The sequence below is a fragment of the Cuculus canorus genome, chromosome 18 (genome assembly GCF_017976375.1).
Source record: "Cuculus canorus isolate bCucCan1 chromosome 18, bCucCan1.pri, whole genome shotgun sequence".
Classification (NCBI taxonomy): Eukaryota; Metazoa; Chordata; class Aves; order Cuculiformes; family Cuculidae; genus Cuculus; species Cuculus canorus.
The window spans coordinates 89,112-113,958 of NC_071418.1; the positions used below are offsets into that span (position 1 = coordinate 89,112).

At 48.0% G+C, this 24,847-nt stretch overlaps 2 protein-coding genes across 2 annotated transcripts; one reads left to right on the forward strand and one right to left on the reverse strand.

Moving 5' to 3' along the window:
• Positions 1-42: 42 nt before the first annotated feature.
• Positions 43-15,869, reverse strand: SRP68 (signal recognition particle 68). Its single transcript, XM_054083500.1, has 16 exons — positions 15,667-15,869; positions 13,847-13,913; positions 13,184-13,297; positions 12,038-12,233; positions 11,235-11,317; positions 10,892-11,001; positions 10,437-10,519; positions 10,048-10,188; positions 6,824-6,922; positions 6,440-6,504; positions 5,964-6,123; positions 5,178-5,272; positions 4,832-4,961; positions 4,319-4,394; positions 3,411-3,463; positions 43-2,957 (listed from the first exon to the last, which is right to left on the reverse strand). The coding sequence occupies exons 1-16, from the start codon at positions 15,803-15,805 to the stop codon at positions 2,730-2,732; spliced, it is 1,839 nt and encodes a 612-aa protein (XP_053939475.1). The 5' UTR covers positions 15,806-15,869; the 3' UTR covers positions 43-2,729.
• A 117-nt stretch (positions 15,870-15,986) lies between these two features.
• GALR2 (galanin receptor 2) lies at positions 15,987-20,577 on the forward strand. Its single transcript, XM_009564055.2, has 2 exons — positions 15,987-16,718; positions 18,085-20,577. The coding sequence occupies exons 1-2, from the start codon at positions 16,378-16,380 to the stop codon at positions 18,794-18,796; spliced, it is 1,053 nt and encodes a 350-aa protein (XP_009562350.2). The 5' UTR covers positions 15,987-16,377; the 3' UTR covers positions 18,797-20,577.
• Positions 20,578-24,847: the final 4,270 nt, after the last annotated feature.

Genomic DNA, 24,847 nt, shown 5'->3' on the forward strand with positions numbered 1-24,847 from the left:
GTAACTCAGCACTGGAATTTTAATAACAGGCTAAAAACAAAGATAATCCGTAGGAAAAGTTGATTGAAAGCAATAACCTTGACCATTCTGCCAGAGCTTCCTGTTTGAAGGCAACCATGTGGCCTACTTGCCAATTAATTAATGGAAAGAGAGCAAACAGTGCAGCCTAATGAAAGAACAGAGCAGTAAGGAAGCAGGTTTCCAGGCACCACGCACCAGTGCTCTGCATCTTGCTCCAGCTGTTTCAGGCACAACAAACACTGAGCAGTCCCAGGGGAATCCTAAGTCCACCAGACACTTCACCTGCCTGTGCTACTCCCTCACAACCACTGCTGTCTGAGCCTCACCTTTGCATTCCAAGTAATATTGCAGGGCTAAAAGCCTCAATAAACTTTGAGTCTGGTTTCCACTACACAGGTGACTTGATTAACAGTATTTTTTCCCCACCCTTTTTGACATTTTTAGTTTTTCCTAGGGCCTCATTAGTGCCTTCTACATTGCTAACAGACCCCACTTAACTCGCTTTCCATTAACATCACACCATATCAGCCAAGTTACCTCTGAGACTCATGCGTTTCCTTATCCAAGCCCTCCGGGAGAAGATTCTCCTCCAGATCTCCCTGGCTATCCTCCAGGGGTTAAGTAGCCTTGGGTGATGGTGTGACCTTGATCCTCTGAATGCTTTGGAGGCAGAGTGCTTGGTGTTCTCAATGCCTGGCATAAACTACATGCCTCACAAGTCAGGAATAAAGCTTTATTGTTTTCAGATTTCTTATCTGTGTTCAACTAATCAGTTACCAGTCAAAAGATGTTTAACATACAGGCCAACTGCTCTTGCTCTTTGTAACAGTAAATGATTAGGAAGTGGCAGCAGTACAAGTTTCACTGGAATCAACCCAGGAAGCCACAAAGATTTGTGGTAAGAATGCAGAAAGGAGTTTGGTTTACAAACCAAACAGCAGAGCAGTTCTGGAAGTGATTTGATATAAAAGCTGAAAAGGAGAGAGCAGCTCAGAGAAACAGGCACCGTGACGCCAATCACCCAGCTGGTGCCAGCACTGCCTACTGCACGATCTTTTCTGATCAGATGAATAAACAAACAGTCTGCCACATTTCTCTCAGCCCTACACCTTCCCTTTCTCTTGCAAAGTCCTCCTGGTACCCAAGGGCAAATAGAATTAAGTTAGAACACCAGAAATTCACATTTTGTTTCCATGTCACAAAAATTTAACACAAACGAGAAGTTCCTCCTCCTTGTCTCACCTCTTTCTGAAGAATCCTCTTGAAAGCTGCTTTGATCTTTGAGAACTCACAAATCAGATCAATGTGGAATAAAACAGCGAACATTCATATTAAAATAACTGGAGTTGATAATTCCCCCCATTCATATGATGCACACCTTGCCTTAAAAATTCTCACAACAATGTGATCATGTAAAACAGTTCTTGTCTCCCCTTTGTTAACTCCAGTGCCTAGAACTGGAGATCAACAACGCAAAGTCAAGCCAAGAGGTGCAGAAGCGTTAAGGCAGACAGAAAAAACTGCTGTTTAAGCTCACAGCTACAGACCAAGTGAAACCCAAACATTACTGGTGGAAACTTCCAAATGCTTTATTTAAGAACAGTTCTGCTCATGTGCTGAGCTTTTCTCCCCTTGCCCGCCGTTTAAATGATCACTATTATGAAATTACCCGCATTTTTAAAGTGCTGATCACAATAGCACCTGGGCGCTTTATTAAAAAAAAAAAAAAAAAAAAAAGCTGTTTGGCATGGCAGAAATTGATCGCTCAAGAACCTACTACCTCCCTGCTGCTTATTCCTCATTTCAGGCATATCTACTGACCAAGGATGAGAGAAAGGCAACAGATTGCTCCAGAAAAAGATCACCTTGTTTTCAGGTAAGGTTTAGATCAGCAACAAAATGAACACCGAGAGACCCAACTTCCCATGAAGACCACGCAGGTGTTTCTAAAGCCACCCATGAAGCCAGTTTCCCAGGAAAAGCCTTATAGGAATAGGTTCTATACTGTATTCAGGTACTAAACAAAACACAGATCAATAAAGAAGGATTCCATCGGCCCAGAGTACAAATTCAGGTTATGTTCCAGAACAACTGGGGTAACCATTAATGTTTGGTATTTGCCACGCTTATTGATAAGGAAAGAGGCTCCATTTTGTCACTTCCGAATGTTATGTTTTTAAAAAACAGAGGCCTCTGTGAGTCCAAAGAGGAGAAGTGAACCCCTGCAGCTACGGTTTCATAGTCTTCCTGTAGGCAGCCTCACCTTGCTTGTTTAGTTCTGCATCCACTTTTGCCTCTGCTTCCACACCACACCCAGATTTCTAGACCAAAATACCAAATTGTAGCATCAAATAATGGGATGGGAGAAGGAGTCACGTTATGCCTATGCCCTGGTCCATGGCAAGCAGATGTGTCCCACCCACAAACAGGCCACTGGTCACAAAGCAAGCTCCAACTTCTCCAAGCAGAATGGAATTTCTCTGTGCTCCAGATTAATTTCAGCTATATATAGCGTATGTATGTTTCAGAATAGGTTGTTTGTCTTTAATACACTGGCAGAGAATGTACGTGCACAGACAAAGACACAGAAGACAGGGAAGAAGATGGTAAAACCTCCCTCTGTTGGTTTCGGGTGCAGATACTTGTGTTCTAGAACCACATGGAGCTTTTCCTTCAATACCAAATAAAACTTCCTCAGGGGGTCCTGGTTAACTTTTGAATCCAAAGATGCCCTTTATGTATCCCGTGAGGCCACTCTTGGCCTTCTGCTCCACCTTGTCCTCCAGAGGTGGGAAAGCAACATGATTAAGGGCCAGGTCAAAGAACAAAGGTTTGCATGGGATGGGCTGGAAGCCTGGAGGGAAGTGCACAAGGCTGACTTGCTTGCTGACAAGAGAAGGATCCAGACAGAAAGTCTCAAACCGTTCGGAGAGTGGCTGGAAGAGACCAATGCAGAAACACAAATTAAACACATGTCAAATCAAAGTCAACAAGGGTCAAACAAGCAAAGAGGATTAAGCAACAATTGAGACAAAAGTAGCTGAAGTTCCTTTGTGTGACATCTTGGGCTCTTGAAAATTATTCGAACCACTGTCAAAGCATTGCTGCAGGATCTCTGGAAAACCTTTCCATGTGCAGGAAGAAAGCTGAATAAAAAACATGAAGATGCCACACTACAAGCTGCAAATGGAAGCCTACTTTCTACCCAAGAAACACCACTGTGTCAGCAACCTTCAGAACCTGCAGAAGCAAGCAAGCTTAATAAAATTTCTTAAATACCCTAGTCATGACCAAACCACAATCAGCAGTTTAGAGACACTCGGGTAGCAGGTTAAAAGTCACATTCATTAAAAACACTACCGGAGTTCATCTCGGCTCTCAGCTCTTACCTTGCCATCCTTGACCTGAGATGGAGACTCAGTCTCATGAGCATCATTTGCATCTGCAAAATGAAGAAAAAAATGGGAAGAATAACAGTCTAAACCTTGGCGTGAAGGAAGGCTGACTCAGGAGTCAGTTGTCCTCTAAGATTAGAGAGCAACCTTGCTTTTTGGGATATGAAAGACTATTTTCAGTAGAAACAACTTGCTTTCTAGACTAAGAGGATCCCACATGCTTCTCAAAACTGGAGAGCCAACACAGCTCAGTGACAAAGAGCTGCTCCTTTACACTATCATGAGAAGTTCCTAAAACCAGCAGATTTTGAGTTGCGCACAAAGCAGCAGATGATGAGAAAGCCCCAGCAGGGTCTCTTAAAGCAACATTAAGGCAATAAAAGACAAAGTAATCCATTACTTATCTTTGGTTTCCAGCAGCAGGCACAGCAAGAAAGCAGCTCAAGAAATCAAAGCTCATCCATTCCCCCCAAGTCCCGCTAACCTGGTCAACACTGACAAAGAGCAGAACATCACTGCTCTCCCCTTTCTTAGTAATTCTTCCAGCCATGCAAAACTGGGATGAGTAAGTACAACTTGTTTGCAGAAAAAAAACTAAACACTGAGCAAAATATTCTCTACAGCTCACCAAAACAGGTGCACATCCTCATGAGATGTTTTCACATGTCTGAGCAGGGAGCAAGATACCAGATGTATACTCATTGGTTGCCTACCTGTTCTACACACAGGTAGAACAAGCTAGAACTTGGAGACAACAACTACATTTTCCAGAGCCTTTCCACTTCATTTCCCAGGGAAGTGGAAAAACATTTGGAACTTCCGAAGTGAAATAAAAGGAATGATATAGCTGCAGAGGCATTACTGAAATGACATTAGAGCTCTAGTATAATTGTGTAACTCACCTAATATAGCTGCTGCTTGCAGGGAGTATTTCTCTGCATTCACTTGAGTGATCAGATCCTGAACATCAGGCAGCTCCTAGGTCATTAAAGAAAATTATCTGAGAGCCTGAAATGTGCCAGAGTTTAAGAGTTAGGGCAAAGGTAAAACCTGACAAATTAAGAACTAAGAAGGCAAGTCCTAGTGGTGAAAAGACTTTCCAGAAGAGGAAAGGCCACAGTACAGTTCCTCAGGCATTACTGAAGCAGTATGAGAGCAACTGCAGATGTGAGAAAGCACGGTAAATTGTTATGGAGCAAGTCAGAACTGGCAAGCAAGACACCAGTCGAAGCACTTCCACATCACTAGAAAGTCTCTATTATAACTTGTCAAGCAGTCACACTTGTACTACTCTTCTCCCTACTTAAAGATCAGTCTGGAATTGTAACGGTCCGTCACCTAATTGACAATAAATACCAGGACAGAGCTTCTTCACAAATGTCAGCTCACTTCTACGCATGGGGCTGGGTTCCTACCTTCAACCTGTTAGTATAAGCTCCAGCTCCTGACTGAACTTCCCGGGCATATTTCAGCACTCTTTCATATAAAACAAGAGCTTCACTCCATTTCTTCACCAGGACATAGGACTGTGCAATGAAGAAACACCTACAACAGCGAAGAGTGGCTCAGTGACATGTTTGTCATCCATACTGTTCACCAACACACAATTTACAATAGGAGATACTATTAAGAAGCACTGATCAGTTTCACAAAAAGGCAGAGGAAACTGCATCAAAGCCCTGCACAGCACACAGAGCTTTGGAATAACAGCCCTTGAAGATGTAATATCCACTAAAGAAAACTTGGCCATTTCTAAATCACCTGTAAGCTTTGTACACAAGCGTCTTCAATCCAATCTCTTTTTGGAAGTTCTTGTCCTCTTCTAGGCCAGGAAGCTGTGTCAGTTCCACAAGGTTCTGTGCAAAAAAGAATCCGAGTAACAAATGAAGGTGTTGTTTTCCTCTGGAATCTGCTGGAGTAAGAGAAAGCTGCCCGTTTTAACAAGTCAACAGTACACTCCCATGGAAATAGTTTCCAGTTTTCTAATTATCAGTGTGCTAACCTTGTGAAGGACACTTGCTGACACTTGTGCAAGTTTTTCCTCAGGGCAGATTTCCTGACACAAACAGGAATTGGGACAAAAACTCCTCAGATTCCGCATGAAGTAGTTATTTCATAAAGCATTTCCATTTCCCATCACAATTGCTTCAGCCACAGGCTCCCACAGTTAATTCAAGTGACAAACTGAGAAACTGCTTTTGTGAAGGAATACATTTTAAAGCAGCTACTTAAAGCAGCTACTTTCCCCGGCCAGCACAAACTAAGGCAGCTATCCAGGTGCCGCATAAAATAGTCTGAAAAATGTCTTAAGCTGCATTAGTGCATACAACCAAGGACACCCATTCTAGCAGTATCTTCTGTTCACAACTAGAATGGGAGGTTGTGTTTCATGTACATGTTGAACATCTTCAACAAGGTAACTGTAATTACTCAGTTGCTCTTCAGACTTCACCAGCAGTTCACTTGCAGTTACATTTTCTATGATAACTCTTTGTAACAAAGTTCTCCAGTTACTATAAGAAATCAGATAGGTTTTCTTAGCATTACCTGCAGAATGATATCGTAGAGACGGATCAGGTCCTGAGGCCGTGGTGTACGCTTGCCATCCTCTTCTGACCTCTGCTGATGCAGCACTGCCTTCTGCAGAGACTTTGCCATGCTCTCATTGCGCTTGATGGCTGTTGACAGCTTGATGTAAGTCAAATAACTAAAAAAAATAGAAGACAAAAGATCAAATACCATTAGCAGATTGTCAGAATTACTCAGACATTACTCTTTGTTCTGAAAAAACTCTTCCTCCCCAGTCTAAGCTGATGCCAGTAAGGCAGAAAAACATTCAAAAGGTCAACAAGAGAGTCTTAAATAAAATGTTTTCAAAGCTCCGTGAATCAGATCCTTATCCATACAGTTGTCCTTTGAGATCCGAGAGGCCCAGAACAAAAACCCCATAAAACAAAATCAAAATCTTGACACAAGAGTATGACTGCTTCACACCAGTTCAGGCAGCAATGTTTGCCTATTACCTGTGTAAATACTGGATGTTGGACACCTTCCCAGAATCGTTTTCCAGAGAGTGCTCCCGCTGCTTCTGCAGCAAATGAGGACAAAACACCGCATTATTTACTCAAAACTGGCAGCAGAGGGAAGAAAACATCAGAAACAACTCAAGGTTTGGGTAAACCAGGGAAGTTATAACAGACTTCCGGGCAAAAGCTGAAGGCTTCTACGTTGCTATTCACCTTCACTAGTTCTGAAGAGAATAAAATCAAATATGATGGACCCCCTTGAAACTTTTTATTAAAGTAATCCTAGTCACCTTTACTGTTAAGCAAGTTCAACAATAACAAATCAGTCCCAAAGAAACACTACGGTGCTGAAAGGAGAAACGCCAAAAGATTGCTGCTTACCTGGTCTGGTTTCAGCTCTTCCCGAACAGCCTGAATGGCATCTCTACACTCACCGAGTAAAGATTCAAACAAACGTTCCTTTGTCTCCTCATTTTCTGCCTAAGAGCAAAGGAAAGTTAAGACCAGTATCTATCAGAAACTGTGTTTCACACCCCATGATGCAAGAATTAACTGAGAAGATTAAACAAAGTTTCTCCCCAATTATGGCTTTAAGATCCATGGGCAGCCAGAACTCCGATATGTTCCAGTCTGCAAAATGTTCTACAGAACAAACTGCCAGAAATGGTGGGGAACATGGTTAGTGCTGAGAATTCTGTAGCACTGAAAGCCTAGCACACATAGCTCTGATCGCCTCCTCCCTGCAACAGCTACCTTCACAGCAACTCCATCCTCTCCCAGGATGCCACCCATACTGCTCTGAGAGCAGCTGAGGTTGAACTGCACTGTGGGAAAGGCCCAGCAACAGCAGAAGAGCTGAGCATTACCAAACTGGCAAACTACCAGTGCAGACTGCTCCTGTTATGCTGATTTAACTTCTCATGTGGTAAGAACATGCAGATGATTATCTTTGCTACACTCCCACTCTAATTATGCACACAGTGGCAATAATTTGCTTGTTTGAAGCGCTTTTTTAAAGCAACCCTGTATTTTAGTAGCAGAAGTGCTTTTCTGCTGTCACCACAAGTTTTGTCATAAAATTAAGCAGCTTTTGGCTGCCTGCCCCAAAACCAAAATTTGAAAACAACTTTTACAAAACAAGTTGAAGCCTGACCCCTGCATAATGGCTTGGCATATCGTGTACCCAACTGAACAATGCACTCGAACTCAGCTTCCATTCAGGTGACTGGGAGGTAACCGGGTGGGGATCACAACACTTGTCCTGATTCAGGAAGAGAAAACTGCCCAAAACCCAACCTTACTTAGCAACTGAAGGAGGGACTAAAGCATATCGCACCGCATATACCACTTCTAGGTCATGGAACAGCACAAGATGAACTCCAAATGAATAAAGTACTAAAACCATGCTTGCTTGTTTATTTTCTGTAGAGCTCTATAGTCTGCCTCTCCTCAGGTTTGCAAACCCAATAAGGAATACTACTTCTACTCCCTCACAAAGAGTCAGGTATCTTGACCTGAGATTAAGATGGCTTTGGGGGGGTTTGATTATTTTCTTTCCTTTGTGATTTGCTGCAAGAATTTTTAAGGTGGGACTAACTCCCATAAATAACCAGCAACAAGTCTGACAGCATTCTCAGCCTCACCCAGGAACATACCAATTTAACTGTGCGCACAAAAATGAGAGCATTCATAGCCACATCACCAGTCATGCACCAACAGAGAAAGGGCTGGGCCCTGCAGGGAAACAAAGGCTTTCCTTTCTAAGAAAAAAATCCTATGGTTAACCTGATTCTGTATGTAAATACACATGTTCTGATTTGGGAGATATCAGATCATAAAACTGAGATACAAGTCCTATGGCTGGTGACTCAATTGCCCTGATAGAACAGCACAGTTTCATCTTAAAGGAGGTCAGGGAACTGAAGTACCAGAGCACAGCACCGCCCTTTAGCCTTTCGACTTATGCTAGTTAGAGTCAACAGACCCTTGAAGTCACACGTGCAAGACTACAAGAGGGCTGGCAGAAGTAATTTTAAACTTAGATTTGTCTTTTGGTTCGGCTTATTTGTTCTGTTTCTCCCATTACCAATATAACACTGAAGGCAATGATCTAACTGTGCTCTGAATCTCTATTTTTACACAAAACACACATTTGTGTTTGCTCCTAACCAAACCCTGAGAAGCACTTCTGTTAAGTTAGAGTTTCAACATAGGAAGACCAGTAAAAAGGCATCAAAGATGCCAGGAGCCACAAGGCTTTGACCTGAAGCTGGACTGCTCTCCACAGCCGACAGCAACTGCAGAACTGCTTTCAAAAGGCTGAGTTTGAGCCCCCTGGGAACATAAAGACTGCTGCTGCGTGCTCAGATCTCTCCATCACAAGTTGTGATCCAATACCACAAAACTCCTTTCTTCAGTTAGGGCTTTCAAGAAACACAAAGTGAGATGAAAACAAATTCATATCCCTCCTTCCACAGCTTCATGCAACAAAGGGGGCAACTGAACTGAAAAGGTCTGACTGCTAGCCTGGCAGGAGGGAGGGGGGGGAGAGGGAGGAACTCTAAGCTACACTTCTAAGCTACACCGAACTCTAAGCTACACTTCCACCTGCTGGCCACACCCATGTATGACCTACAGAAAATAAATTCAGCACCGTGCAACCCCTAACATCATGACAAGAGCAGTTAACACTTAATGCCGCCTGCCCAGACACATCTCGTTTATCCTACTCACATTATCTTCTCCTGCTCTTGATGCTTGCCTTATGCCTTTGTAGGGTTTTCATTTTATCATTTAAATTTCTATTTATCATTATTATTCTCCTGGTTACAAATGGGTTTTAATGCTGAAAAAAAAACATGTCTTTAGTGGCCATAACTGTTACTAACAATCCTTTCACTGCCTTTTCAAACAGAAGGTGCCAGATGCAGTCACTGGGAAGCAAGACACAGCACCTGGGCACCACTTCCAAGGAAAAAGCCTCACGTGGAAAACTTGGCTGGAATACTAACGACAGGGTGCCACTGCAAGTGTTTCAGAACAGTTACGTACAATTTACACCCCGACATTTAGTAACCTTCTTCCTGCTTTTTGACGGTTTGTACAAGTCAAGAGGAGAAGGCTATCAATCTTACAGCACCCAATTCACCTTGTGAACTTTTTGTTGCTGAAAAAATTTAACTGATGCGTATCTTTTTTCTTCTGGTTGTTCTAAAGTTGGAGCACTTAAAGAAATTATAACAATAACTCAAAACTAGTTGCCCTTAAAATTGTAACTTTCATTCACAAGTGACTTACAAAGAATAATGGCTGTCACCCTGCAACAGAAAGGTAGCACTTCTGGGCAGCACAGCATGTTCCAAGGAGCAGGAATACTTAGAGCAGATCTCCCAAACTAGCACTTAGCAGACTGTGGGAGCTGTCCACAGCTGATACTTCAGCTCTGGGTTGTAGTGAACTTTCCCACTTCTACTTTCAGCCTTCCAACCCCAAGTTTGAGAAAAAGATGATTCAAAAGCTTTTAGTCCAGGAATCAGGTTATTATCTTGCACACTGAAGGAGAGAGACGGGTAGAACACCAGCACTGGGCATGGCTTCTGGGTTACCTGAGCAATTGCTGCTTCGTTGTCGGCCAACCCCAGCAAGAAGATCCTCACTTTGTCTATCTTCACTGGAACAGTTCTTCCTCTCCACTCCACCTCACTCATTGTAGCTGCCTGCTTTGCTCGAGTTTGAGTAATCAGTGCCTGCAGACAATACACTGAACTTCGGAGATTGAACTTTAAGGTTTTCAAAACCAAACCTTTCAAATTAACATTAGACTTGACCAGTTTGAAATCAAAATGGCCTTCTAGGAAAGTGTGGTTTCACAGAGAGCCCAGGCTTGCTTGCTCTCCTCTGACACGCTCTGGCTCTCAAACAGTTCGCTGCAGCAATATTTACACTCAACAGAGGGATAATGAATGCTTGAACTTGAAGCACACAACTAAGTTACCTCCAGTTTTTCTGCAAGAAGACCTTCGGTGCCACCAGACCTCAGTCTCATCTGCATCAACTCATTCATGGCAGACTGGTCACCTGAGAGAATTACCACATCACCATCACATTTCCACCTGAGTTCACAATTTATTTTAATATCGAAATGCTCATTAAGAGATTTTATACTGGTAATTTGGTTAACAAAGGGGATAAATCTGCAATTGCATCCTGACTTCATTAGCAAACTACTGCAAACTGCTCTTTTGTCTTTTTACACAAAATCATGTATACTGTTGCAAAATGAAACTGCTAAACTGACTCAGAACGTGTGCAGAACCTGCCCAAAATATTATGGACTCACTGCAGTGTCACTTAGACCAGCATTTAACTATCAGTCCACATTCCCCTTCTGCGAACAAGTCTTGCTCTTTGTGGGAGATCAGGTACACGCCCCCCCCCCCGCTTCCTTACCAATATTATAGGCACAGTAGCGAATGTTGGGAGAGATCTCTTCCACGCGCTGGTTATACAGTATGGCTTGTTCTTCTGTGAAAGCATTGGCCAGTTTTTCATAGATGGTCCTACAGCAAAGAACACAGATGAACACTGCAGTATGTGTTGGTCTGCGAGATCATATTTTAAGGGCAGAGTCTGTCTCTCTACTCTGGAGTATGTTATTTCTTCAGCAGTATCTTCCATCTAAGCACGCAAGTGACTAAACAGCTCGCAGAGCTGCTGTACACACAGTATACAAACCTTCCAGACTCACTCAGTGCTATTTACTAAATGAAGATGGAGAAGTCAGGAAACTCACTTGCACTTGTTGAAAGCCTCCATTGCTGCTTTCCACTCCTGGTGTTCGAAGCGTAGCATTCCTGTCAGGTAAGCCATGTACGCCTGCAGACAGCGCAAGGCCAAGTTAATTTCCCCAAGACCAACAGCCTGGTTTGCACAACCTTTAGCATTAAGGCTGCTGCAATGCCCACAGTCAGTGACCAGACCTCGCCCTTATCATTTGGTCTTCCCACAGAAGAGAACTAATTTGGGTTAGGAGTGACCAGCTACCTACCCATTTTTAATTGACACTGCTACATTTCTAAGGAGATGAAAGCAAAGATATTTCTCGAGTGTTATGCAATTAACACAGCCCACTGATGTCAAAAAACTTTTTTTTTTTCTGGCAATAAGCTGCAAGATGGCAGTTTTAACTATGATACCACTGCAGGCCCTTCTTCAGAGAGGCTGGGGTCACAACATAGCTGCTTTCTTTGTGTTCCACAAGTTGTGTGTTCTAGGTGGCTACTTTAGGGCATTTCACAAATATATACCCCACCAGATAAGCACAGTTTCTTAGGCTGCATTGCATCACTGAGTCCCTCTCAATTCTTTTCACTTTTATTAAACATACTACTTTTCAAAGTAAGGACAATCATTTACTACACCGACTTCTCAACACCAGGACCTTATCTTTGCTGGTGCCACTGGTTATTTGCAATTCCAGCAGCTGCGCTAGCAGTAACTCCGATATTTAAAGGAAGACATTATCCCGTTCAAGAATCAGTCAAAGGCTTCCTGTTCAGCTTTTGCTGTAAACCAAGATCAAATAACAGCGGTTACCTGAGCTTCCAGCTTTGTTTTGGCATCCACTCGGTTACTTTCACACAAACGCTCCAGCTCTTCAGCATGCTTCACAGCTTTACGCAAGCGAGACAACAAGTGAAATCTTTTGCGAGGCTCTGTGTTTGCTTCCTGCTTCAGCTGCATGGCGTAACTCCAGGCTCTCTCTGCATCCATCAGAATCAGCAGTAAATACCTGTGGGGCAGACAAAGATTAATGAAAAATGATGATATTCTAAGAAACATTACCACACCACCACTAGTTCTTTGCCGTGTGAGCTGTAAAGTTCGGTAGCAGAAGTTTAGCTTCATAAGAGGTAGATGCTTTTATTTTGTAATGTTCTAAGTACACAAAGTCACATTACTCCAAACTGGCTTCTACCGTATTTCTCACTACAGAAATCAAATCACCCAACTGAGGAAGAGAACTTAATATCATCCTGTAGCACCACAGACAGTGTGAAGAAAAGGGATTTATGATTTTAGATTGCTCTTCAAACTGGTTCACTATGGGTAAACGTGTCTATTGTCCCACCAGCTAATGCTACGATGCATCTGGCTTCTTAACAATACAGGTAAAGACAGCATCACATTTTCTTTTCCCCACAAGAAGAAACAGGGCAGCAGACATTTCAAGTGTTTCTCAAGGATGGGAAATGAGCCCAAGATCCCTTCCATTCTATCAAACTGTGCTGCCAAAATTTGAATATCTAAGTAAAACTTGCAATACAATATTTCTGTTCGAAGGGAAGGGATTATGCCTCCAAGTACAGCCTCGCTGGCTATACCACTTATGCTATCAGTATTCACAAGTCTGTCCCTGCAACAGATCCAAATATGTATTTCCTCTTTAGTATCAAATTCACTGAAAACAAAAAGAACCCATTTTAGCAACGGTGAGGGAAGAGAAGGAACCATCTGTTGCTGCTACGATGAAGCAGGATCTGTGCACTGCCTCTCTCCCATGTGCTCCAGCCTGAACTTCTGCCTTTTACTAATATGAACAACACACATCTCTGAAAAGAAACATTCCCCAGTATAATGTACAGAACAGTTTTCCACCACCCCCACATGAAAATAAATTACTGAAACAAAAGAAACTACTCATTAGTATATGGAATGCTTCATTCCATCCAGTGACTGTACCTGTTGTCTGAGAGAATCTCTTCAGTTACTTTCTTCCCAGTGAACTTATGCCTGTTTCCCATCTTGAAGTTCAGAGTTTTTCGGAGCCGCCTCAGCCTACGGGAGCAATAACCCCTAAAGAAAAGACAGACGGTCAGTTTGGCCAAAGTAACATTTTGTTCCTGTTTATTGCTCTCTCTAACCAGAAAAAAGGACTAAAGGCTATGACAGATAACTTTTCACAACTAAGAACTCCATTCAGTAAAAGGTAGTACAGAAGCTACCTGTAAACCAGGGATTAACAGAATACAAAAAAGGTAAGACGACTTGTAGTAATTCCTGATCTTAAAAAATAGGAACGATGTTCTCCTTACTGTCCAACTGCCTTATGTATGTTTATTGAACACTCAGTTCTGAAAGACTACAGTGATGAGCAGTGCGATGTTAACCATCAATCTCTGGAAGGGCAATGGAGGAACAAGAGCCCATCTGTATCCTCCCCAACAGAACAGTCACAGCACATTACACAGAATGAAAAAAAGCGTACACTGCTTCACATGAATCAGTCTATCGAGCAGTATTCACCTGGCAGATCAGGTTTGTTGCCTCCCCACAAGTTTACATTTTAAACGAAGCCAGCCAAGGCACACCAGTAACCCTAAGAGATCCACACTGTTCACTGACCTGTACCTCTGGAAGTCTCCATGACGTAAACCGTGCTGCTGCTGAGACTCCTTCACAATCTGAAGGACTGCGATCTGCGTTAAGGCTGACTGATAATACACTGTCACCTGCTCTCTGTTCCACCCCAAAACAATGGAAGGGAACTCTACGGGTTCCACTAAGCAAAGCACCTCGAATAGAGGGGCACCCAAATCCCTCCTAAAATTACATAGTCAAAAGAACCGATGGTCCTGGAAGACTTCATCATGCCACTTCTTCCTTCAGCGCTTTCTGACTGTCACCACAGCCAGTACTAAGACACTGAAATGTACCACAATCACCTCCTCTTACAGACAACTGCGAGAGCTCTGCTGTTACCAGAACTTGTTTCAGGATAATGAGCTACACCAGCAGAGGCACCCAGACCGATATAATCAACTGCCCTAGCTACATTACACCCCCTCCCTCATCATACTTGTGACACAGTTCTGTTGGTAAAGCTGAAACAGACAGAAGCTTTTCTGCCCCCAGACGTTCTACCTCCCAAGAAAAGGCAGAAGTGCACTGAACAGAACCATTACTGCCTTGCCAACACAACCTCCACAAATAATCTGCTTTCTGAAAAGAGAGAACCTCGCAAAAAGAGCTTTTGGGAAATTTCTACTCAATTTTTCAACGCATTTCTAGTCTTCCTCCACATTTCTGTAACAAACACTCTGCGACAGAACACACTGGCTTGTGACTTGTGTCACATCATTCCACGATTTCCATCCACTCTCTGCATTCTTCAGCATAGTTGTTCATTTCTGTGCATCCTGTACTTACTTTATTCTCTTAGTTATGCTACCTCATAAAATCATGCTGTATTCTAGTAAACTTGCTAATGTTATTCATTCAGTTTACAAGGCAGACTACTTTGTGAAATAAAAACTCCATACAAAACAAGAAACCTCTGTGCTCTATGTATTTCTAGTCCAACATTTCCTTTTTAAGCTTTAACAAGAACCTTTAAAAATGCCACAAAACCAGACTACACAATGACCCCATCAAAATAAGCACTATTACTGCAGCTAGATAAATAGATACTACCAGACTTTTAAAGTTTAAAATGGTGGATGTCCATCAAAATGTTTTCTTGGAATTACACTTATAAGAACACATTTTTAGTTTAAGTGTTAAAAGCCTACATCAACTGTTATTACACTGAATTAGTCTGCGCTCATAGAACATCAAAACTGCCATGTCCCAGCACAGCACTCCTTGTCCTCGCTGTCTGCCCAAGGCTGTTTTTCACTGCTATTCTGCGCCGTTAATCCCTGAACTCACACCCCTGCATTATTTAGTTTTTCACTGATTTAGGTATTCCTAACGTTAGCAAGGCAATTACTACGTTCACACCTCACGCACTTGTTACCAACTACACGACACTCAACGGAAAACTGCAACCGTATTTCAGAACCGCTCGGTTTCTCGTCTCACCCAGAAGATATAACCCAGCTCCACCACAGCTGCACCGCCGACCTAGTTTCACACATGAGTTTCAGCTACAAAGACGCCACGAGCTAAAGCCACGTCAGATTTCGGAGCTCTGACCCTAGAGGAGCCGGCGGCCCCCTCGGCTCCCCAGGGTCCGGTTTGTTCGCCCAAGCTGCCCTCCCCGAGCACCGAACGCTCCCGCCGGGCCGAGGCTCCGCAGCAGGGGCGGAGGCGCAAAACGGGGCTCGGGAGGAGGGACCGAGCGCCCCCCGCACACGGCTCGGGCCCCGGCCGGCGCGGCGCCCCCCGGATCTTTGGTCCCGCTCCGCCCGGCCCTGCCACGTCCCCATCGCGGCGCAGGATGCTCTCCAGGCCCAGGCTGTCGCCGAGGCTGCCGGCCTGCAGCCCCACCGGCCTCTCATTCTCCTTGCTCTCCTTGCTCTCCTTGTTCTCCTCGCCGCCCGCTCCAGCCCCACGGCCGCCACCGCCCCGCTCCGCCGCCATCTCGGGCCCAGGCCTCGCGCGGCACAGGGGGGAGGGGAGGGGAGGAGAGAAGAGGCCGGTCTGGGCCGCGCGGCACCACGGGAAGGGAGGTGGGGGGCGGGCGCGGCGCGGGGGCCGCCGGGATCAGGGAGGGCAGGGGCTGTGGGTGCGTATTGCGGAACGGCGATGGAGGCGCTTCCCGCTGCCCGCACTTCCCTGCGGGATAACGTGAGGAGCGGGGTGCTCTCGCCTCAGAGCGGTGCACGTGATTCCCGGCTCGGCTGGGCCAACTGGGTCTCGGTGCTGCCCCGCGGGACCGGGTCGGAGTGGCGGCCGATAGGTCACAGTTCTGTCTCCCCTCGGGAACAACCGGTCCCGGCCCGCCCCCCCCCCCCCCCGAGGGCTGCGAGGGGGAGCTCTGCTGCGGCCGGGGGCCCTCGGGCCCCCCTGCGGGCGGAGTAGGAGCGAGGAGGGAGCGGCGCCCGGAGCCCCTGGCAGCGGCCCCGCGGGTCTCTCCACGCCCTCGGCGCTCCCGCTGATCGCCGTGTGCCCCTTTCCCATGCATCCCCACCGCGCTCCGTGCGTGCACAGCCATGAACGGCTCGGAAGCGGGCTCTGGGGTGGGCTGGCAGCCCGAGTCGCTGATCGTCCCGCTGCTGTATTTCATCATCTTCCTTGTGGGCACGGTGGGCAATTGCCTGGTGCTGGCTGTGCTGCTGCGCAACGGGCAGGTGAAGAACACCACCAACCTCTTCATCCTCAACCTGGGAGTGGCTGACCTCTGCTTCATCGTCTTCTGTGTCCCCTTCCAAGCCACCATCTACACCCTGGACGGCTGGGTGTTTGGGCCCTTCATGTGCAAGGCCGTCCACTTTTTCATCTACCTCACCATGTATGCCAGCAGTTTCACGCTGGCCACCGTCTCCCTTGACAGGTAGGAAAGGGGGTGGGGGGGGAGCTCCCTGTGCCATGAGGATCCCCCTTCTCTGATTTCCGGTCAGGCAGGAAAGGGGACAGAGTTCCCTGGAGCCAAGCTCCAACTGCTGCAACTTCCCAGGGCAATCCATGATCATTTCCCAGTTCGTGTGTGCAATAAAATGTGACCACCGAGGATTGGGTCCAGCAGAGAAGAATGGGTTGGGACACCCTGTCCCCAGTGCGCAGCCGGAAGAGGCTTTCAGACCCTGCCCTGTAGGATGGGTTTATCCACAGGCTCTGGCAGCAGAAGGGGGCATAGAGAACCACAGAGACGCAGAGCTGGGTCCCAGTGCTGCTCCTTCCATGATGGAGAGAGCCCCTGCCCTCCCAACAGCCCACAGCAAAGCAGGCAAACCTCGAGGAGGAGAGGACGCTGCGATGTTTGAGCTGGGACTCTGCTTTTCCCACTTCTTTTATTAGCAAAAAATTCTTCTGTCCCAGCAGTGTCCCTTGTCCCAGTGACTGGCTCAGGGTGGGTTTTATCCAGGGAGCTCTGTAAAAGACAGCCCATTGCTCCTGTCTCTGTTTTTTCCCTGCCCATGCTTTGCCCTATGCTGGCTCAGCCTCTGGCTCCACAAGGGCTAGTGAGTCACTGACCCGCAGCAAACGAGAGGCAGGGAGTTCCTAGTGCCACTCTGCTTAGTGCTTGAAACCTGTGAGATGGTGGCCTGAGGAAAATCCTCTGGGAAGTGCCACAGCAGCCTCAGAGTAGGACTGGAGGCAACCTGCCATCCCAGGATGGCCCCACACGGGCTGCTGGGACAGCCCCCCAAACTCTTCTGGAGCTAAAACACAACCAGGGTCTGCCTTTCCTCCTGCATCTCACAGAGCTGGGACGAACAGAGGTGTTGAGCAAGTGGCGGCTTGTATGACCCCCTAGATCTGGGCATAATTAAGGAACCAGCTAATTGCGAAACTGAGAATGGGTGATGTGCTTTTGCACATGCCACCATGAAGAACATAGTGTCTGGGGATCCTGGGGACTTGCTCCTGCATTCATATCCTACCTGCCACCACCATGTGTTCCAGACAGACTGATGATTGAGTGAGGATCTGCTGGATTAAGGAGAGGGACAGAAGTGGACTGTCCTGTCTTCCCCACAAGCAGTGCTGGGAGACGAGAGGGTGATGGGACAGGGCTGGGGCAGAGGATCCTCCTCACCCCTCTGAGACCCTCAGAAGCACCAGGGAATCAGCTGTGGGACTTACTGCCCTGGAAAGCTCAAATCCATTGCTTTTGCCCTTTCTCCGATCTGCTCCCGGAGCTGCTCTCTGTGCCCTCCCCAGGACTGCAGTCGTGTCCCTCTCCCTTTCCCATGCAGGTATTTGGCCATACGATACCCCCTGCACTCGAGGGAGCTGAGAACGCCCAGAAATGCCCTCATGGCCATCTGCTTCATCTGGGGGCTGTCCTTCATCTTCTCAGGCCCTTACCTCAGCTACTACCAGCAGTTCCAGTTGGCCAACCTGACTGTCTGCCACCCCATCTGGGAGATCTCCCAGCGCAAGGTCATGGACATCTGCACCTTCATCTTCAGCTACATCATCCCGGTGCTGATCCTGAGCCTCACTTACATGCGGACTATTCACTACCTGTGGAGGTCCGTGGACCCTCTTCAAGACATGTCAGAGTCCAAGAAGGCCAAGCGGAAGGTCACCAGGATGATCATCATTGTAGCCATCCTGTTCTGCCTCTGTTGGCTGCCCCATCACCTGATCATCCTCTGTGTCTGGTTCTGGTATTTCCCCCTCAATCATGCTACATATGTGCTCCGCATCCTCTCGCATCTCATCTCCTATGCCAACTCCTGTGTGAACCCCATTGTCTATGCCCTGGTCTCCAAACACTTCCGCAAGGGTTTCAAGAAGATCTTCATCTGCCTCTTGCACAAGAAGGTAGCCAACAAGGTGCACGTGGCCCAGATGGTGAACACTGTCAGCATGCTGGACGCAGAGCTCAGTGAGGTGACCCACATCAGCAAAGCCCAGCCCAAACACTCCTCCCTGTGCTGCAAGGTCCCAGCCCAGCCCTGATGGGAGGCAGAGTCAATAGAACATCAGCAGAAAGCAGGTGGCTCCTTCATCACCTTCAACACCACTTAGCAGACGTCCTTCCCACCCCACAGCTTTGCAGTCTCCTGTAGCATCACGAGCGTGGGGATGGGCTGCATTTTGGGTTGAAATGCATCAAATTGTACCCTTCATTCAAATGCACCCAGATTGTCTTAACTGTTAAAGTAATGCTGCTGGCTACGGACTGAGCCAAGTGACCAACGGAGGATCAAAGGGCAGGATTTGCTTCTACTGAGCACTTGCTGAGACCAGAGAGATCAAACCCCCAAACCAGCTCTGGTGTAATCACCCGCTCCTCTGTCACAGATTTACACCCTGTTGCACCTATACCTGAAGCCTTCTGAAAGCTCTGGTTCCTCCAACCAACGCAGCACCTGGCTGGAGTTACCAGAGTGCACCGCTAGGGACATTTGGGAAGTCCTGGTTCATTTGTATCCCAGTTCAGGAGCTGTTTCCCAGGGCAGCACTGACTACAGCCACATGGGCACAAACCCAGCTCAGGTAGGAAAACAGCATAGAAATCAGGAGACAAACCTTCCTGGCACAGCCAGTACTGGCTGGGCTTTCGCATTGCCCCGGGGCTTGTGGGAAGTTTACCTAAGATGGACCATGGCTGGAAGCAGCATCCATAGCCGAGATGAGTGTCATAGCCCAAGGACAGCACTGCTGAGGCCACAGGGCACCACTCCGCATTGCTGACCATGGCTCATCCCTGCCATTCTGGTGTGTGACCGGCTCTTCAGAGCATCTGCAAGTCACCGAGGACAGTGCGGAGGGAGGCTGTTTGCCAGTGGAGCACAGCTGTGGCACCATGGGAGAAGTTATGCTGCCAGATGGGACATCAGCGAGTCAGTGCTGGAGAGGCTTTTAATGCCTCCATACAGCTTGGGCACAGCTCAGCATCTCAGCCCTGGCAAGGTGTTGCAGAGAAGAGCAAAGTGGGGCACTGGCGCTGTTTTCCTGTGGTCACCATGTGGCCAGTCAGCTGGCCAGTCAGGGCTATGTGGGTGCTGGGGGAGACAAGCTGCAATAAAGCCCTTCATCCTACATCCCATGTCCTGCTGCCTTGAGACCCCCCCCATGGTCCACAGCAGAGGAGAGGTGGGCGGTGGGAGCCACTGGCCCAAGCAAAGCCACAGGCAGTGGGGGGGAGCGGAGGATGTGCCTTATCTCTGAGCAGGCCCATCCAGGAACAGCCCCACACTGCCCTTAAAGCATCCGTACCCATACACACAAGGCTGATGTGACTCAACACGTCCCTTGCTCCACAAGTGGCTGAGCCCTGCAACTGACGGCAGCCGAGGGCTTTATTTAAGGGCCTATCCTTTTCCTTACAGAAAAGCATAACTGAATGGGATCAATAAACTCTTTCAACAATCCTGTGGCACAGTGCAGCCAGAGGAGGTGGTAGAAGCACACGGGAGATGGGCTGGGCTGTGCTGAGCATCCCTACAATGCCCAGAGCTGTACTCCAACTGCACCAAGTGCCCATCAGGATCAGGTCTCTATAAATTGCTGTTACAGAGGGTGTAAATCTGCCTGCACAGATTTCCCTCCTCGTGACATCCCTGTGGCAGAACTGGGATGTGATGCAGGAGACTATCTCTATCTGCAACCATGGCTGTCCCCAGGGCTCTGCTCCAGGGTCTGGGTCCAGGTCCTGATGCAGCCCTCCTCAGCACCACGCTGTCCTCCAGCCATCCCCAGTGCTTGGCCTTTTTCCTTGGCAAGCTTTTGGCTGTCAAACAATTTCCCCCCCCCCCCCCCCCCCGCTGAGTGTTATTATAACCAGATCTTCCTGTCCCCATGCAGAGGGTCATAAATCGGCCACTGCCTCATATCTCAATAACCCTTATATTTAGTCTAGGCCTGCTCATGGCATAAGTCTCTGAGTGAGTATATAAACAGCTCCATTACTTATATCTGTATTTATCTTGCCTGCTCAACGCTTCCCAACCAGGAAAAAAAGAATGAATCAACCACACAAACATGGCTAAAAGCCCTATTTTCCTTCTGCCCTCATCTGCCTTTGCTTGGAGAGCTGCAGGATTTGGTTCTGATGGATCACACAGACAGTCCAAGGGGTTCTCCTGGACACTGTTATCTGCTTGCCTTGGAGATGGAGACAGGGTTCCACCTTTGCACTCTCCAAGGACAGGGCTCCCTGTGCTGGCATAGTTGGGGGTGCAGGATCCCCTCTCCCTTCGTGCCATCGCAGAGGAGACATCAAACCTGCTCCCCTCTCACTCCCCCCTCCCAGACCTGTTTTCCTTTCATGCTCAGCTGCACAGATCTCAGGCTAAGATGCTGCAGGGCAGAGTGGCGCCAGTGCCCAGGTTGCTTTGCAGGAACCCCCATGGAGTTGGAGCTCGCCATCATGCCCAGGTTGCTCCCCTTTACACAGGCTGAATTCCCAGAAGGGAGTTCCTTCTCAGTTCATCTTTTTATAGTGTTCACGAGAAAATAAAAATAACCAGCTCACAGATGTACAAGCCAGCCAGCAATCTCAATGCATGCATCATGCCCTGCTGAGGGGCTCAAAATCCACCCAGACAGAGCCCTGGGGGTGGGGTGGGGGTGTGTGAGGAAGAGGAACTGGGCTGATACCCCAGTATCTTGTCTCACTGTGGGTTGAGAGCTGGGAGCTGTGGGGAAGAACCCCTGGGGCTGCTGCTGCTCTTGCTACTGATGGGCCCCATGACCCGTCGTGCAGCACCCAGCCCCAGCGGGCCTGTTCGGAGCAGGGTCAGGATGAGGACAGCCAGCTGTGCCCCAAACCCCTTGTGCAGCCGTAGGGATGCTCCTGGTGGCACCTCAGAGCCAGCTGCAGGAAAAGCCCAGACCACAGTGTGGCCACCAACCTATCAAACGCCCAGTGCCAATCTGTCCCTAGGCTGGGGGCCAATGGGTCTCTGGGGACCTGCTTCTCTCAGCCACAATTGGATGCTTCAGCAGCAGTACTGTAGCTGCTGCTCTCACCCTCACATGGGAGCACCAGGGCTCTGTTTAATATTAGACCAAAGTCCAGGCTTTAATGGGTCTGCGGTGATGCATCCAACCTGTCCTCCTTGTCTATAGATCCTCGCCCATCGATTGACATTTGCTTGGTTGCAGGCAGCAAGAGTGCAGCTGGTGTTGGCTGCTGGGTCATTACACCATTTACAGGATGCTACAGAAGTAGAAAAAAGAAAAGAAAAAACACCTGTCCAGCTTATCTGCAACTGCCTCTGCTACTCTGAGGATGAAACTATCGCCCTGCCACCCAGCCTGTGCTTTGACAAGCCTTTCAAGGGCAAGCGCAAGGCCTGCCCTTGAAGCAACTATTCCCCAGGCAACAGAACATGTTGGGCACAGCTGGAAAAGAAAACAGCATCATGACCTGCTGCCACACAGCACCCTCCCAAATGAGTGGGGACAGGCTCTCAGTCTGCCCCCTTAGGAAGTTTATCTTAAAACGAACACCACTGCAAGTACCCATGTTCCAGTTTAATAAAAGCAGACTTAACTGTGAGTGAAAAATAAATAGGCTAAACTCAGCTCCTATCAAGTCTGAGGTTGGGCAGGGAGACGAGGAGCACTTGGCTGAAACCTCAGGTCAGCGTTAGCTTTCCCTCACACCAATTTATCACTGGGGTTGAAGTTGTTTTGGCTTGTGGTTTGTTTTGTTTTCAAGAACTTACCCTGCCAAATTTGCTCCCTGGTATGAGGGGGCAACCAGCAAGGCAGGGGCTGAGGCCTTTGAGCCCTCGTCTCTCCTGTACGTAGCTCCCAGCTTCCAACCACAGCATCAGCCCTGGGTTACTAGAGGGACCCCACAGCCAGTCCCCACCCCAGTGGGATTTGACAAACCCCTCTTGCTGCCCCAAAATAGTGGTAGGTGCTGAGGAAGCCACCAAGAGCAGGTACCACACCCAGATGTGGGCACAGCTCCCCAGCCTCACCCACTGCAGCAATAACACCTCAAGAACTGGAGCTCCAGCCCCAAACCCTAGCATCAGACATCCCCCAGCCTGCCCCTGTCTGCATCTGGACATTCACTGGCTGCCCAAGCAGAATGGGAGGCTAGGGGATGGGGTTGGGCCCCACAGGAGCCTTGGAGGAAGCAGTGGGGAGAGTAGAGGGGTCTCAGCCCCAGTGCTGTGGGGCAGCAACAGATCGGGTCCCTGGCCCCTTTCTGCCATCTGAGCATTGCTTGCAGCTCCACACTCAGCTCTTAGCAGGGAAGGTGAAGTACTTGACTGTCAAGAGTGTCAGGGAGGATGCTGGCTGCTATGACCACTCTTAATTAACACATTGCAAAGACATACCTTACCATAAAAAGCCAAGGAGCATATGGAGCCCTTCCTGAGTGCTGTGCAGTATCAGACACAACTTGGACATGCGAGGTCAGCCTAGGAGGGGGTGAGCAGCTTCTCCCACTTCCACCCCAAGAAAGGGGAGGCTCTGGCTGGAGCACACTGCTGGGCTGCCTGCTTCAGCAGCTGCTCAGCAGGACTAAGAGCCCATCCACCTCCCCACGTTCATTCCCTGTGCAGGGTAAAACCAGGCAGTGCGGGAAGAGTTAGAGCCAAGGTGAGTGGGAGGCTGAATTTAGGAAAAAGGGACTGGGTGGCTTTGCTTTCCCTTTAGTCTAGGGAAAACGAGGGTTTTGGATTCCCACGTAAAAGCCATAGAGCTAGAAGCAGCAGAAGCCATCTCTCGCCTCAGGTACCCACCACCTCCAGCTCCTCGCTGCACAGCTGCCACTGAACAAGGTTCTCAGCCACCAGCACCCTCTCACCTCCCTTTTTTTGTCCAGATGTGACCAGGGCATCCCTGGTCTAGAAAACAACCCAGCAGACTTCTGATGCAGGTAACGGAGAGACCAGGAAAGAGCAGGACATTTTGCCTCCCATTCTTTGCATCTCCCCACCTTTGAGCTGAGCCGGACCAGCTCCTCGCCAGCTCAACTGGTACAGATTGCCTGGGGAAACTGGCTGACAGCAAAGCCCAGAAATGCCTCTTTCCCTGTCCAGAGGCATTCCCAAAGTCTCCAGAGAATGGCATGCTGTCCATCCCAAATCCTAAGGGATCTCATATTTTCTTTGGGCTTTGGTTAGCACAAGACCATCAGCACTGGACACCAGCTCCCACATTGAAGCTCAGATGCTCCAGAAAGGCTGCAGATAAAGCTCCCTCTTTCCTTCCCCTGACTTTGCCTGCAGCCATTCCAGGTGAATCTTCTCACCCTGGGATCAGGTGCCATAAAACGTGTTTTACAGCCTCAGCACAACAAATTCCACATACTCTCCTGGAGATTGAAATTCAAATCAGACTGCTGCTGTAGCAGAGCAGATCCAGCAAGATGGAATCCAGCTCCTTCTGGTCAATGTCAGCATGCATAAACAGCAGGCTTGACACTGCATATAACACAAGCCAGCAGCACTTTGCTTATGCTTGAAAACACTCTGTCCAGCACCTGCCAGCCTTCAGAGACTCTTGGAGCTGGCAGAAGAAAAAACAGCTAGCACTGAAGCCTCAGGTTTCCTCAAACGTTTGGGATCCAGGAGCAGGAGGGAAGGTGCCTGCTGGGTCTGCGCTGTGAGCTTGCATGGCCAGACATGGGAAAAACAGCTGGGCGGGCATGATCGAGATCTGAACCCACTCAGTGGTCCAGCTCTGGGCTGGGCAAGCCTAACACATCTGCCAGTTTTCAGGCATTTGCAACACCGCTGATAAGAGTGGGTAGTGAGTGGGTAGCATTTCAGATCACGCTCAGGTCCAGATGGAGGAGAAAAAGGAGGTGAGGGGTTCAGAAAAGCCAGGAGCTACCTAAGAACCAGCTGTCTGTGAAGGCAGCAGCCAACTCACCAGGACCTGCCTTCTCTTCCAGGCTCTAACATCCAACTCCCATGTGATGTGGGGTGAGATGGGTCATCACCTTGCTGCCCTCTGCCCTTTGGCCTCTTTTATCCACTGGAACCATAACTGCCCAAGGCAGATGCTTCCCAGGATGTGAAACCCCAACTTCCG

Coding starts and splice junctions, on each gene's coding strand:
- GALR2 (XM_009564055.2), top strand. CDS start 16,378: ATGAACGGCTCGGAAGCGGGCTCTGGGGTGGGCTGGCAGCCCGAGTCG. Junction 16,719..18,084: donor GCCACCGTCTCCCTTGACAG/GTAGGAAAGGGG, acceptor TTTCCCATGCAG/GTATTTGGCCATACGATACC.
- SRP68 (XM_054083500.1), bottom strand. CDS start 15,805: ATGGCGGCGGAGCGGGGCGGTGGCGGCCGTGGGGCTGGAGCGGGCGGC. Junction 13,298..13,846: donor GGAGACTTCCAGAGGTACAG/GTCAGTGAACAG, acceptor TCTTTTCTTTAG/GGGTTATTGCTCCCGTAGGC. Junction 10,189..10,436: donor TTCTTGCAGAAAAACTGGAG/GTAACTTAGTTG, acceptor TATTGTCTGCAG/GCACTGATTACTCAAACTCG.